Source organism: Hordeum vulgare, chromosome 7H, assembly GCF_904849725.1.
Source record: "Hordeum vulgare subsp. vulgare chromosome 7H, MorexV3_pseudomolecules_assembly, whole genome shotgun sequence".
NCBI classification, from domain to species: Eukaryota; Viridiplantae; Streptophyta; class Magnoliopsida; order Poales; family Poaceae; genus Hordeum; species Hordeum vulgare.
In genome coordinates this window covers 99,661,742-99,677,920 of record NC_058524.1, presented here as the reverse complement: position 1 = coordinate 99,677,920, position 16,179 = coordinate 99,661,742, and the positions used below count along the sequence as shown (strand labels likewise).

The window sequence follows — 16,179 nt, the reverse complement described above, 5'->3', positions numbered from 1 at the left end:
ACTTAAAAATATGGTTTTGCGCAAACATGCTATCTCGCAAAAAAATGCTTGTGCATTCACTGCGTCGTTGGATGGTTCATGGACCTGATTAGATTTTTTCATATTTCTATGTTCTTTGTACTGCCATAGTTGATTATGAATAGATTAATTTTTTTAAAAAAAATATCATTGGTTCGAAAGAAGAAAAAGAAAGGCTCATTATAAAAGACAGATAAACTATATTGTTACGTGAGACCTCGGACTAACGAAACCCTATGTGTCGTTCCATCTATTCCCTCTCTCGCTTTTGCAAGGGCACGCTGCTGACCAAAGCCCGTGCGACACCGGCGGTGGCTGGGTGGTCTTTATTGGGGGCCGTTGTATATGAAGGAGTTGTAGCGTTGCTATGGGATGATGAAGGAGATGCTTGCTCTTATTGTGGTCTTTGTCAGACCGTGCTCGGCAGACACGTTGGTCAACGTCGACTTGGCACAGGTAGATCATCAAAGAAGGGAGAGTCGGTGCATGGCCCTAGACTGCAGCGAGCTCGATGTCGGATCTAGACCTATTTGTAAGACAACATGATAAAGTTTCTCCAGGTTTTCTTTAGGGAGTCATCAAGTTTTATTTGGGCGGCAAGCGGGCGGTGATGTTCGAATGTAGGAATAATGTTATCGCTGCTCTTTTTCTAATTTTGTTGGTGTGCTTATTGTCGTCAGAGGTGTGAAGCCTTATCTCCGAGGCGTCTTCTGAGATCCTGACGATTTTTGTTTTCGATGGGTTCGTCTGGATTTGGCTAGTTTTCATGGTCTTCATAGTTTTTACATGCCTTTATTGGTATTTTCTTCTCCGGAGTGGCGATTTGCTTTGCGAATCGCAATTGCCACTTCTCTTGGTTTGCATCGACGACTTCTCGACTGGTGCTTCTACAAGGAAGTTAATGAGGAAATCATTAACGGGTAGTTGCTCGGTTGGCTGGCGAGTAGGTGATTTATGGACTAATCATCAAGGTAATCGGTCATTTAATTAATTAATCCAATGATTTTTTTGGTTTATCGGCTACTCGTTGACCCTACGAGTAGGGAGTAGGGATTAATCAGTAAGTTAATTGGTTAATTAGATGAATTCTTGAATAGGATCGAAAATGTCTTGTATTAGTTTACAGAGGGAGTAGCTATTGCACATGACAATGAGAAGCTACAGTATTCAAACCGTTGATCTGATTTGTCCTTCTTAAATATAGAGCTGGTCACCCAAGTCTATCTGATTCAAAGGATTTTCAAGGATTCAACCCTTTTCCCGCAAAAAGGAAAGGAAAAAAGATTCAACCCTTGAAATTGTTCCTATATTCCTCGATATGTTTAGGTAAATAATACTTTGCACAGGTTATATGTCGCTTGCGGGCATGAAACATTGTTGGAAGTTAAATGCTCCTTATGCATCATAACTATCCATTCTCAATAAAAGTAACAACATTGTATTGAAGACGTTTATCTCTATAAGCCCTATTCATGATATCAGGAGCACGTTTTTGGCCATTCAAATTGACAAAATAAAAGCATATAATATTTGCAAATTTAAGTACATATTTCACCAATGTTGACAAAAAACTTCCAACTAATTTGATTGGAACATAACTTTCCACAAGCATGACCATCTTATTGAGCTGTTCCAACAGCAAACCATGAAGGGTTTTGCAGAACATGCAAACCATACAGGTTAAGCACAAACCATATAATGCTGAATTCAGAGCATTGCAGCTGCTCTGAATAGTCAGCAGATGACTAGCAAGTCATGGCTCAAGGGGATATACATTGATCCATTCCCACTTATTCGCTCTTTAATTATGATGACTATGAGGCACAGACAGATTTCACAAGAACACTATCACACATTCCTAATATCCTGCCCTAAGAATGGCTAAAAATGAAATAAAACCTACAGAATAACATTCAACGATAGTTTTATAACAGATCAGGTTCTGAATTCTCAAAAGTTGGTCAGAAGTACCAATGCAATTTTCTACATCTCGCCAAGTCAAGTCAGGGCAACAATAGATTTAATGAGATAGGGAATCACGCTGATGGTTTCCCGCTTTTCCTTCTTTCGTCGGGCAAAAATTAGTCACAGATCAGATTACACTTCTGCAGAGACATAGTCAGTACTATGACGATGGGGTAAAAGACGAATCTATAGCTTCACATACTCGCGGATGAACTGCTCGACTGCTGAAACATCACCAGTCAGACCAGCACCTTCACCAACTATGACCTTGTTCTGGCACTGGCTGAAGTTGAATGCCTCTCCGGGGACCCCAATTTGGACTTCATCAGTGATGTCAGCGGATGATATGGCATTCCTTGATTCCCGGAGCTTGTTTCTACAAATGACAGAATTAACACAAGTTCGTATCAGAGAGTTAGTGTGCATTGTTCTGTTATGCTCCTTCACAAGTTATTCAAGATATATGAGTAGTTACTGAGTGACCTCCACTGACCATTGTTCCAGGATCAGGGAAATGTGAGTAGAATATACATGTATGTAAGCATTTTTTCCGCAGTATAATATACACAAAAACAAACAAGTGCTCCTACGTTCAAGCTGCAGTATTAGGGGCCGCTTGGAATCGGTGTATTCTAATACACCCGTATTAGTTTCACAACTGTATTTTACTGGTCATGTATGATTTTCAGTAGGAAATAAAAACGACGGATTATGGTCTGTATATTTTACACGTGTAACAGGGTTGAAAACGACAATCCAATCGCTGCCTTAATCTAAGAATACGTATAAATTCACAGAATTTGTCAAACATGCCAGCCCAAGTTGATGCATTCTGAGTTCCAACTGTGCAAGAATGTTAAATATGAAAGAAGAAACATACACTTCCTTCTCCAACTGCTTCTTGATGAACTCCTTTGAGTGAGCTGTAACTTTATCTGTCTTGTTGCAGAATATCAGAACAGGAATCCTTTTCTTCGCTACAGTTGCCTTTGTCAAAATGTCATACAAGTACCTGTAGTAAGAGTTAAGAGAATACTGTCAGACGGTACGGACTGCTTCAAACATCTTTATACATGTTTGAATATGAAATAAGCTCCTAGTCACACTCCTAGTTTGAATCCAGCATATGATGGAGTTGATAATCAAAGTTCGCAAAATTAGAAACCATCAAATTTGCCAAAACAACACCAACTAACAAAAAGTAAGTCAGCAAAATTACTCTGCAGCAGCTTGCATGCTAGACAAGAAATCCAGAGCATCGACAACAAAAACAATCCCAGCTGCCTGAGGCAGGACTTCATCAAGCTTCGATTTCAGCCTTGCATGACCAGGAACATCGATAACATGAACAGGTTTCATTTTGCCTTTCTGCTGAGAGGACAAGAACAAAGTCGAGTAAAAATCATGCAGACAGCAAATATATGTTTCTATAAGAAAACGGTATCCTTGATTCTGCGCAGTTATATTAATATCAAGGTGTAGCAGGGATTCATCTCCAGAAAGTTCCAACCCTTTCCAGCTCTGAGTGCAGCACAAATGTAGCATTGTTATGTGCCATTGAAGTCACAGTTCCCTGATGTGATGATCCATCGCGAAGCTAAAAAAGAGAGATGGAAAATTAGCACAAGAGCAAAAGATAATACAAAGAAACTGTGTAATTCCTCCATTGGAAAGATAATTAAAACTAAAAAAGGAAATGAGAAGTAGTCTTTGTTCTCCAAAATCTTGCCATGCAGGCATGCACTATACAAAATCATATATACAGTAAAATCAAGGGGACGACGCAAGAGATGCATGACAGATAACAGAATGGCACCAAGGCAACCTGAGTGGAAATGCAGCTAAAAGATCATGTTATAAGCTACTGAACAAACTGGGTCAAAGGAAGCATAAAGAAGAGCAAATTGCAAACCAGATATCATAACGTCATTCTCAGTATTAGTCAGACACATGCCCCATCTTTTTTACCAAATCAGAAAAACCAAATCCATGTTACTTCATAAATGGCATATGCTATGTCTAAAAAATTGTTGGCAAATCAGACACCGGATATGTCAGTTTTGAAACAGGGACGGAGCTGGCATGTAGGCATTGGGGTCAATTGACCCCAATGAAATTACTAAATCTTTCATTAATTTAGTACTAATCGCTGTTGATTTGTAGAAGATGACCCATTGTTATGGATATGACCCCATCAAGGTTTTTTTCTAGCTTCGTCCCTGTTTTGAAACTAAGGTCTCTGTCAGAGTAACACCTGTTATGCCTAACTTCTAAAACTTGGCAACACAGAGAGACAAACGGCAGCAATCAAGCTTGTCAGGCAACGCATGCATGGTCATTACTCTTGTCATACTTTATGATACCATGTTAGTCCATGAGGAGTTGAATAGTTGTCTCACTAGATAAGGGGAAGCACAAAAGAAAGAGGACCACATACAGAATTGGAACGATACCTGATAGAAAAGAACAGTTTTGCCACTGCCACTAAGCCCGGATAGAACTATGGTGTTAGGTTTCGATGATTTCAGACAGGAAGCTGTTAAACAATCAAACATACAAAGCAACTGCATGTTAATTACTACACAAATAGTACCGATGAAATTCTATGTCACAAAAGCAGAAACCTAAGCAAGCATAATGAATACAGCAAGACATTTTACATCTTTGGGTGCACCCATTATATACACTATGGCATTAACAAGGAGTAATAATGTCACACTTCTGAATATAAATTATCTATAGATTAAGAAACACAAGTCCCACTTTTTTAGCGCACATATATTATAATGTCATTGTCGTTGTGAGATGCCCTGACACCTAAGAACTTGTTAACTGTAACATCTGACAGTATTTACCATTCTACAAGGCACATGTACAAATAATATGGGTGTATCACAGGGCAGGACTACTACATTGCTACAAATTGTAATGCACAGCAAATCATGTATCATAATCAGCTGAAGTATGAAATTTAACTGGAGCTACCCGTATCCATGCTTCCACTCAAGTTCGTTCAATTCCAAAATTACCAGCTCATCACAGAATACTCGGAATTACAACTATACAGCGATTATCTGCATAATCCAAGACATGCACTCGATTGTGCTTCAATCATATTCCAACGCAGTGCCAGTATAACTACAGGCTACAGCTAACACAAAATTGGCCATTCAGATCCCCAGCTAGTTAATTCGTCAAAACAAAAGGGACAGCTACCATTCTTCCAGGAAAATTTGAAAGCGTACTCAAGCCAGTTCCCCGTTACTACCTGCCACATGTACCTAGGTTTTCCTAACAGCAAACAGGATACCGCGGGACTCAGGGGCAAAGGTGCAATGCGGGAAGAAGGTCGGGTTTGGCACTTCACCTGCGACCAGCACGAGAATCGTCACCGCAATCACGGCGACCGCGACGTAAATCTGCTCCGAGGGTTGCTGGCGGATCCAGTGCTCTGCTTGGCCCGCCCACGCCTCCGCTTGGCGAACCAACTCGTCCATCGTCGCGCGAGCACAGGGAAGGAGAGGGCAAGCTGGGGGGTGGGGGGAGCGGCCGCGGGGCGCCGGAAGATCTCGCAGGGGAGGGGAGGGGAGGGGAGGGGAGAAGAGATTTCTAGAAGGAAGGTAGGAGAAACGAGGAGGATGAGGAGGACGACGAGGCGAGGGTTTTCGCACGGGAGGAGAAATGGGGAGGCTGGGAGGAAAAAGAAAAAAACAGTTCGCGTTTTTTTTTCTCAGACAATCTGATGAAGTTTTTATTCAGCCGTCATAATGTTTACATGAACGAACAAAAAAATTCCGGGATGGCCTAACCGAACACGACGGTCAGTTCCTAGGTTTAAAACATGCTTCATTAAATTATGAAGCTTAAAATTTAAGCTCCTAAACTCGTCAACAAAATTACAAGTAATAAAAAAATATAGTCTATTATTTCATGGATGATAGCTTCATAATAGCCATTTTGCGTTGCTTGATGTCGTCTACCATCATTTTGCAATCAAAAGCAACATGAATCTCTTGCAAGTTAAGGTTTTGAGCGAGCGTAAAGGCCTCTCGAATTGCGAGTGCCTCAAGTGTTGGAGGATCATGGATTCCTCCAAAAACGATTGATGAAGCTTCAAGGAAGATACTGCCATGTGATCTGCAAACTGCCGTCACGACTTCATATCGTTGATTCCTACTAACCGATGCATCAGTATTTATCTTGAACAACAACTCTGGTGGTTGCTGCCAAACACTTGGTCATTCAATCAGCGCCCATTGCATTGCCAGCTTTGTCTTCTGCTCCAAGTCCGCCAAGTAAGAACTGATGAAGTGATGAGTTGAGAGTGGACTATGAAATATGTCTTTATAAATAGCCTTTCTTCTAGCTGTTCAAACTGCCCACGAGGTGACCAAGAGTCGTAGGAACTCCTCCTTTGATAGTTTTTCCTGCATAGTAAAGATCCAGTGCCTTGCATTACTGTCATGATTCAAACTCATTTGCTCTATTAGAGTTTCCTCAGTTAAGGACCAAATAGAGGTGGACATTGTACAATTCAAAAGTGCATGCCTCCATGAGTCTTGCACACCACAGAGGGCACACAACGGTGAACCAGGCATGTGGTCGTGGCGTAAAACATCAGCTGATGGGATCGAATGCTGAGCTAGCCGCCACAAAAATCTTTTATACTTAGATGGCACTTTGACTTTCCACGTTGATGTCCATGCCTTGCCCTGAGTTGCAGTACTGGAGGAGCCCCCTTTTTCTCAAGTCAGTTTTCTCTATGGAACTTGGTGTTCATGATCATATGATAAGCCGATCTAGCACTGCAATTGTCTTTCCTTTCATAGCTCTAGGACCAGAAATCGTCGACATTTCTGGTGCACGAAGGTATAGCAAGAATGGCTTCCGCGTCACTTTTTAAAATTGTTGACCGAATCATATCGTAACGCCACGATGCCGTTGTTGCGTCAATAAGTTGTGAAACCAACTTGGGGGAGGGGAGTTCAACCAGCGATGCAATAGGTCTCATTGGTCCCACTCTTGGTATCTAGTTAGTCTCCCATGTATTCGTGGAGGCTCCATTACCAATCCTTCGTATCAAACCTTGCTTCAAGATATCCCTTCCATCAAGCACTACGCGCCAGATTTGCAAGGGGTGATTGCCGAGCTCCGCTTCCAGTATTTTTCTACATGGGAAGTAGGTTGCCTTCAAGATGCGGGCACTAAGCGACACTACTGGAATCACAGAATTTGCCATCTGCCTTGTCTTTGTCGTCTGCTGGCTGATGGCAAAGAGCCTCTTTGCCGTCAGCTGGAAGCACAACAGATAACAAAAGCTTGGCTGATGGCAAAGGCAATATTTTCTATCCTCCAAGCCTTCGTCGTCTGCCAGCGGACGTCACAGAAGGCCCCGGCAGACGGCAAAGGGGCGAGGCCCCACCTTCACTAAATTTTAAACGAACATCATGCACACAAGCATCTTGCTTGCAAAACAAAAAAAATGAGATTTTCCCCCTATTTTAGTGTTTTTATATATTTTGTCCGGGTTCATTTGAACTCGGGAGCAGAAACCCCATTTCATACACGAAAATCCATCTAGATTCTCTAACTTAAGTCACATAGCCTTGTGCGTCTGACATATATGGTGAGATGTGATGTCAGTCACAACATCCTAGTTCTGCCAGTGGGCTCATTTCCTCATTCCTTTTCTTTCTTATCAGGTCATTCAGATCGAGCATGTAGGCCACACTTGCTAACTATAGTTACATGAGCTTTCCCTTTTATGCATTTCTTTAAAAAATATGTGTATAAAAATTGACATAGTTAAGTTTGACTGATGATGTTTTTCCTAACTTACTAATGAAAATTTCCCACATGTTAGCATTCAAATTGTCATGGTTATCTTCTGCAAAGGAGGTAACCCAAAAGTTTCGGGACAATTTCTCTTCTACGACTTGCATCATGCAAGATAAGATAGCGGTTGTTTGGTTGGATCCTCGAGCCGCCATGCCAAAAAATTGGCATTGACTAAATGGTAGCTACACATTTGGATGGTTACCGATTCTTTGAAATGCCCAAGCTTGCTTCATTTCTTAGTTCATTTCTACAACAATTATTTGGCGAGAAGCGGGCGACTGATTGCTTCATCAAAATTTTGGTGCGCCCATAATTGGCAGGGCTGATTCTGACAACATCAAAAGAGGCCCTTGCCCATATAGTCATTATAAATATGACCGCCGAAAATATAACCACTCAGAAATTATCTGTTGAAAATATACTTCTTACTAATATATTGTTAATCAGAGAATGTTAATAGAATATAGTAGATTGAAAAAATTATAGTATATTGATTTAGTAGTCTCTCCACCCTAGCTGCACCGACGGACACTCTGGCCGCGGCGGCCACCAAAATTTGTCGGTTTTCGAGTCAACCTCCATCATGTCACTCTCATCTCTCAACTTCAAGAGAGGTCACGCGTTCGAGGAGAAGATCTGGGACAAATGGGGTGTACGCACCAACTCGCCGAATGGAGATGAAGAGTTCTTCCTCATAGCATAATTCACAAGATCCAAGATTAGACTCAAAGAGGCATCGGTTGCTACCATTCTCCCCTTTTGTTTGGTGGGATGCATCCCCTATTCAAAGTGAAGCAATTGTAGAATTGGCCTTTCAAGTTTTCCACATCTTCTAAAGAAGTTGGTTATTCCATTATCAAGGAAGGTAATATCTCTACCCTGGATTTCAATATCAACTTTCTACTCTATGGGTATGGTGGCCCAAACTCCAATGCAGAACTTGATCTCTATATTCAAGAGAAAGCCGATGAATGGACTCATATCTTTCAGGATCATCCGAGGAAATAATATGCTCAAGTTGTTAGATCTCCGGCTATCTACCATGATTCGGGAAAGGCACTTCATCATTCAAATTATTGTATTAACTCCTCTCTCATTGATGTCTCACCGACTCACCGTGTTAATCGTCATGGTCATTCTAGGAGCAATAATTGGGAGGGAAATCAGCGCATTCAAATTGCCAGCTCCGGGCCAAGAACCTCACAGGAACCGATTTGTGTTCGGTGCTTACTATCTGGCCATCTTAGGCTCAATTTCTCTATTCTTATCAAATGTCACAAGTGCAAACGATGGGGACACATTGCTAAGGACTGCTACTCTCTCCCTGCCACTCAATTGCCAGCCCAAGAGACCACCTTGTATAGGCCCAAGAAGGTCCAGCCCAACCAGGTGATGACTAGGAAAATCTCCATTGTTCCCGCGTTGACGGTCAATCAGCCTCCTGTCTCGGGCTCTTTCCTTTTGGAAACCCGTTGGTTTGTTTCCCCCCTAATTCAGTAGGTAGACGCCTTCACGCTGCCTCTCTGCTCTCCTCTACCACACCTGACACATTCCCTCCTCCCACCTTGCATCAACTCCCCGCCACTACGGCGGAGACCATCGCCTCATCGACATTCATGGCAACTTTCCTGTTCGATCCGATGCCATTTATCCCAGCCGGTCATCAGGCCATTGAGGTGGAAGGGCGTCCCGCTAGGGTTCGGGTCGCCGCAGGGGCAATCATGCTAGTCCATGAGCAATGGACGATTGTCACCATTGTCCCAATGCCCAACCTCCCGGTTCCCTTCGCCAACATTCACGAGGTAATCTTGGAGTTTCTGACTGAGATCAAGCACAAGGGCTTTTTAGAGATTATCCCATGCTTGTTCGGTCAAGGATTTGTCAAGTTCAACAATATATTTGATAGAGATGAGTTGATTCAGCAAGGTCCCCACCCTTTCACTGACGTCCACCTGATTTTCCAAAAGCATAATGAGGGTTTAAACTGGAGGATATTTGTCTGAACAGATAAGTTTGGTTGCTTCTATGTGGCTTTCCCCTAGATAGGAGATGCATGTCTGAGCTCAGTAATGCTGCGAGAAGTTTTGGATCCCTAATTCAATGGGACAGAATCAAGAGCATTAAAGTAGAACAGTTAGTTAAAGTCAGAGTTGAGCCTCTTTTAGAGATTCCTGCTAGTGTAGTTATTGGTGAGGGGACTGACTTTCAGACAGACTCTTTAACTGTTCCTATAGTGATTCTGCAACAAAAAGTATTGTGTACAAAACCTCCTCATGAAGATCATATTGATCCCTTTGGCAACCCTCATCCTAGGCTAGTGCAGGAACACTTCCACCCAAATCAAGATAATCACTTCATAGGGCCATCGCAACATCATGAGCATGATGATATTCATAATATTCCACACTTGAATTTGGAGCACAATGCTTTAAACCTTCAGCTTGCCATCCCTCTACAATAGAATATGGACCTGGATGAGGAGCATGAAGATATGCCAGGATGAGGACATTGGGCCATGCCACACGCCTCACCCCATGATATGGAACTTCAGCCTCGAGAGTTTCTTGATATGGATGAGCTGATGGCCCCACTGCCAGAAGATCAGCTCCGTGCTAAGGATGCTTATAGTAACATTACTCTATCCTTGGCTCTTTCTCATAACACTGCTCCTTCTGCTGAGTCCGCTAATGTGGCCACAAAACAATCCACCAAACCTCTCCGATTTAAATGAATTGAATGGGCCACAAGTTATACAAGCAACAGTTATACAAGTAATTGAAGTTGATGGGCCTAATGGGCCTCCATAACAGGCGATGGCACAAATTATTCCCACTGAGTAGACTCTCAGAGTAAACCATTGGAAACCTTATGACCAGGATATTTATCTCAACCTGGAAGCTATTTTAGATCATGAGCAATCACTGGAACTGCCACCTGATGAAGAGATGAAGTATATACTTCTCGCTCCTCGTTGGTTACCCCAAGTGAAAGGTTGAGATATAGTCAGCAACAAGTTTTCCCTCACACGAAGACTGTAAGGTTTATCGAACCAGGAGGACTCCTAGGATCAACAAGTAGGTGTCTCCCACCCTGGCGCTAGCAAAAGACATGGACCTGCACACACAACAAATAACTTTGCTCCCAACGAGTACAGAGAGGTTGTCAATCTCTCCGGCCTTGTAGTTTGCAAAGGATCAAAACACAAGCAGGAAAAGTAATAGTGATTGCAACGGAAAAGTAAATGAAAGCAGTAAATGTTGGAGGTGTAAACAATGATGGTGATATGGACCGGAGTCACATGATGTTCACTAGTGATGTCTCTCTCCCAAAAGACGATAAACAAGTATGCTTGGGTAAACAAATTATAGTTGGGCAATTGACAGAATTATGAACGCACCGCAATGCTAATTATGCTACCTAATAGTTAGAGGTTCAATAGTAATGGGCAGTACGCCAAGACAAGTAGACCGTTTATTCATCAACATCTACTTACTAATCATCCACCTTGAGATATCTATCCATAACATCTCGCTGGTATTAAGTTGCGAGCCCCACCCAAAGTGTAAACTCAAAGCAACGAACAACTGCATTAACGAACTATGCGTAAGGTAAACAATCCTTGCAACCATGGTCACAAGCACCGTTGTTTTCTCCCTGGTGGCAACAACACATCCCCTAGTCTCATGATTCTGTCACTCAAGCTAGAAATCGAGGGTCATGAACCCACAATCATGCATAACGCTCCCTCTTGGAGTTACAATCTACTACTCGGCCAAAGCAATAAATAGAAACGGAGAACATGCATGAATCACTAAGGAACATAATATAAAAGGTTAATCAAATATATAACTCATAACAATCTGAACATAATCTCATAATCCATCGGATCCCAACAAACCAAGCATAGCAATAACAAGAGAATTACATAGACGCCTTGATCATGTAGGGCAGCTCACAAGGACTAACCATTGAAGCACAAGATTGGAGAGAAGACATCACATAGCTACTGGTCATGGACCCATGGTCCAAGGAGGACTACTCACGGCAGGTCCGGGAAGCGTCCATGACGGTGGAGAAGCTCCCGGAGGTCAATCCTCCCTCCGGCAGGGTGACGGGAAGAGGTCTCCTGACGCTCCCGATGTCGGAAGCGCTGCGGCGGCGGAACGATGGAGAAATTCGCGATTCTGGATCCCCTCTAGGGTTTTCCTCGTCAAGGGGTAAATATAGACGAAAGAAGGGCACCAGAGGGTGTGGGACGCACCCAGGCGGCCTCTTGGCGTGACCAGGGGGTAGGCCGCGCCCACAGGTCGCCTCGGCGACCCCTGGCCCTCCTCTGGCCCATCTTTGGTGAATCGTGAAGCTTCTAGTGCGCTGATTTTTATATATTTTTCTCGGGATTTTTCGGGCTTCGCAAAATTGGGTAAAAGCCCCTGCAAAATAGACATTAGGAGATAGAAACTGGCACTGGATGCACTGAGTTAGTAGGTTAGTCCAAATATGTGTAAAATGATATAAAAGTGTAGCAAAACATATAATAATGTCACCCAAAAGATCATGGAACAAGAAGAATTTATAGATACGTTTGGGACGTATCAACATCCCCAAGCTTAATTTCTGCTCGTCCTCGAGTAGATAAATGATAAGACAATAATTTCTGTGTTGGCATGCTAACACACATATAAGAACTTCAAAGTAAAGCAAGTGAGATATGGTATTCAAGTCAAGACAATAACAAGCAAGAGTTTATAAGTAGTATTGACATTAGCAAAGTAAGAACATAAAGGTGCAAGAGCTCTCGCTGTCCGTGACTCGAATGTCTCCAAATGGTGTTTGCGTGCAAGAAGTGGGAGATGGGTTGAGATCATAAAATATATTTTTAATTGAGAACTCAACCTACTAAAATTTAACACTTGGTCTCCTTCGAAATCTTATTTTGACTCATCCCCAAACCGCTAGTCAGGCACAAGTCAAAATGATCCTCTCCCTTTCGACTTTGAGCACTCATGGAGTGGATGAGCGTAAGCAAGATATGTTGGCACTTAGGATGGAAAATAGAATAATGGTGGGGAAGGAAGACAAAAAGGTGTGAAAGGCTCACATCGATGAGGACAACCATAGGCGAGAGAAAGCCAAATGATAGATATGATGTGAGGAGTAGGGATTGCCATGTAATGGATGCACATATGAGCTAGGGTAAGCTCTCCAATGGAACTAGTGGGGGTGCATCCAACTTGTTTGCTCATAAATACCTAGAGCTCATTTGAGGAGGCTCATCATTTGAATATGCAAACCAAGTTCTTTAGTGTAAGGGTCCCCACATAGTTATGCATGAATGATAATCTCTATGTAGTACCAATATAGCAATGGAGTAAGAGTGTGGATCTTTCAAAGGAATAGTAGTGTTGTGTTGGAAATATGCCCTAGAGGCAATGATAAATAGTTATTATTATATTTCATGTTTAAAGATAATCGTTTATTATCCATGCTATAATTGTATTGATTGAAAACATAGATACATGTGTGGATACATAGACAAAACAATGTCCCTAGCAAGCCTCTAGTTGGCTAGCCAATTGATCAATGATGGTCAAGGTTTTCTAACTATATGCAAGTGTTGTCTCTTGATAACTGGATCACATCATTAGGAGAATCATGTGATGGACTAGGCCCAAACTATGAACGTAGCATATTGATCGTGTCGTTTTATTGCTATTGTTTTCTATGTGTCAAGTATTTGTTCCTATCACCATGAGATCATATAACTCACTAGCACCGGAGGAATACCTTGTGTGCATAAAACGTCGCAACGTAACTGGGTGACTATAAAGGTGCTCTACAGGTATCTCCGAAGGTGTCCGTTGAGTTAGTATGGATAATGACTGGGATTTGTCACTCCGTGTGACAGAGAGGTATCTCGGGGCCCACTTGGTAATACAACATCACACACAAGCCTTGCAAGCAATGTGACTAAGTGTAAGTCTCAGGATATTGTATTACGGAACGAGTAAAGAGACTTGCCGATAACGAGATTGAAATAAGTATGCGGATACCGACGATATAATCTCCGGCAAGTAACATACCGAAGGACAAAGGGAATGACATACGGGATTATATGAATCCTTGACACTGAGGTTCAACCGATAAGATCTTCGGAGAATATGTAGGATCCAATATGGGCATCCAGGTCCCGCTATTGGATATTGACCGAGGGGTGTCTCGGGTCATGTCTGCATAGTTCTTGAACCCGCAGGGTCTGCACACTTAAGGTTCAATGATGTTTTAGTATAGTTGAGTTATATGTGTGGTTACCGAATGTTGTTCGGAGTCCCGGATGAGATCACGAACATCACGAGGGTTTCCCAAATGGTCCGTAAATGAAGATTGATATAAAGGATGGTTTCATTTGATTACCGGAAAGTTTCGGGCAATTTCGGCAGTGTACCGGGAGTGACGAATGGGTTCCGGGTGTTCACCGGGAGGGGCCCACCCACCCAGGAGTGAGCCCAAGGCCCTAGGGTGGCGCCACAAGTCCTTAGTGGTATGGTGGAGTCGGCCGAAAGAGTCCATGGCGCCACATAAAGAAAATACGAAAAGAAAAGAAAAAGAAAAAGGAAAGAGGGAGGTGGGAAGGAAGAGGAGGAATCCTCCTTCCCAAACCAAATTGGAGGAGGAGTCCTCCTCTTCCTAGCGCTGGCCCACCCTTGAGGCCTTGTGCCTCAAGGCTATCCCCCTCCCCCTCCCTCCTATATATAGTGGAGATTTAGGGCTTTTTGAGACACAACTTTGCCAGGTGCAACTCTAGCCTAAACCACACCGTTTCACCTCTAGATCGGATTTCTACGGAGCTCGGGCGGAGCCCTTCAGGAGTAGATCATCACCACCACCGGAGCACCGTCACACTGCCGGAGAACTCATCTACTTCTCCGTATTGCTTGCTAGATCAAGAAGGCCGAGATCATCGTCGAGCTGTACGTGTGCTGAACACGGAGGTGCTGTCCGTTCGGCACTAGATCGGAACGGATCGTGGTACGGATCACGGGACGGTTCGTCGGACGGTTTGAGGGACATGAAGACGTTCCACTACATCAACCATGTTTCTGAACGCTTCCTGCTGTGTGATCTACAAGGGTACATAGATTCAAATCTCCGCTCGTAGATGGTCATCACTGATACGTCCATTTTGCATCATGGTTTCATGTTGATATTTACCGCTTTTGGACTGTTATTATACTTTGTAGTGCCATACTTATGCCTTTTCTCTCTTATTTTGCAAGGTTTATTTGAAGAGGGAGAATACCGGCAGTTGGAATTCTGGACTGGAAAAGGAGCAAGTCTGAGTCCTCTTCTCTGCGCAACTCCAAATGCCCTGAAAATCAATGTGGAATTTTTTGGGAATACATAAAAAAAATTGGGCGAAAGAAGTGCCAGAGGGGAGCTGCTAGGGGCCCATAAGCCTGGTGGCCGCGGCCTACCCCCCTGGCCGCGGCAACAGGGCTTGTGGGCACCCTGGTGGCCCACTGCCCCCCTCTTTTGCTATATGAAGGGTTTCGTCCGGAAAAAAAAATTAGTGTGAATCTTTTTCGTGGATTCTCCGCCGCCACGAGGCGGAACTTGAGCAGAACCAATCTAGAGCTCCGGCAGGACGATCCTGCCGGGGAAACTTCCCTCACGGAGGGGGAAATCGTCGCCATCGTCATCACCAACACTCCTCTTGTCGGAGGGGAGTCATATCCATCAACATCTTCATCAGCACCATCTCCTCTCCAAACCGTAGTTCATCTCTTGTAACCAATCTCCGTCTCGCGACCCCGACTGGTACTTGTAAGGTTGCTAGTAGTGTTGTTACTCTTTGTAGTTGATGCTTGTTGGATTACTTGGTGGAAGAGTTTACGTTCAGATCCTTGATGCTACTCATTACACCTCTGATCATGATTATGATTATGCTTTGTGAGTAGTTACTTTTTTCCTGAGGATATGGGATAAGTCATGCTAATAATAGTCATGTGAATTTGGTATTCGTTCGGTATTTGATATGTTGTATGTTCTTTTTTCTCTAGTGGTGTTATGTGAACGTCGACTACATAACACTTCACCATATTTGGGCCTAGAGGAAGGCATTGGGGAGTAGTAAGTAGATGATGGGTTGCTAGAGTGACAGAAGCTTAAACCCCAGTCTATGCGTTGCTTCGTAAGGGGCTGATTTGGATCCACTAGTTTAATGCTATGGTTAGACGTTATCTTAATTCTTCTTTCGTAGTTGCGGAGGCTTGCGAGAGGGGTTAATCATAAGTGGGATGCTTGTCCAAGTAAGGGCAGTACCCAAGCGCCGGTCCACCCACATATCAAACTATCAAAGTA

At 43.1% G+C, this 16,179-nt stretch overlaps 1 protein-coding gene across 2 annotated transcripts; it reads right to left on the bottom strand.

Moving 5' to 3' along the window:
• Positions 1-1,925: 1,925 nt before the first annotated feature.
• Positions 1,926-5,694, bottom strand: LOC123407012 (signal recognition particle receptor subunit beta-like). Of its 2 annotated transcripts, none has more exons than XM_045100040.1 (6): positions 5,351-5,694; positions 4,437-4,519; positions 3,494-3,580; positions 3,203-3,354; positions 2,864-2,995; positions 1,926-2,359 (listed from the first exon to the last, which is right to left on the bottom strand). In XM_045100040.1, the coding sequence occupies exons 1-6, from the start codon at positions 5,478-5,480 to the stop codon at positions 2,170-2,172; spliced, it is 774 nt and encodes a 257-aa protein (XP_044955975.1). In that variant the 5' UTR covers positions 5,481-5,694; the 3' UTR covers positions 1,926-2,169. The 2 variants fall into 2 exon arrangements, with proteins under 2 accessions (XP_044955975.1, XP_044955976.1); XM_045100041.1 differs by having other exon boundaries at positions 3,203-3,351; positions 5,351-5,649.
• Positions 5,695-16,179: the final 10,485 nt, after the last annotated feature.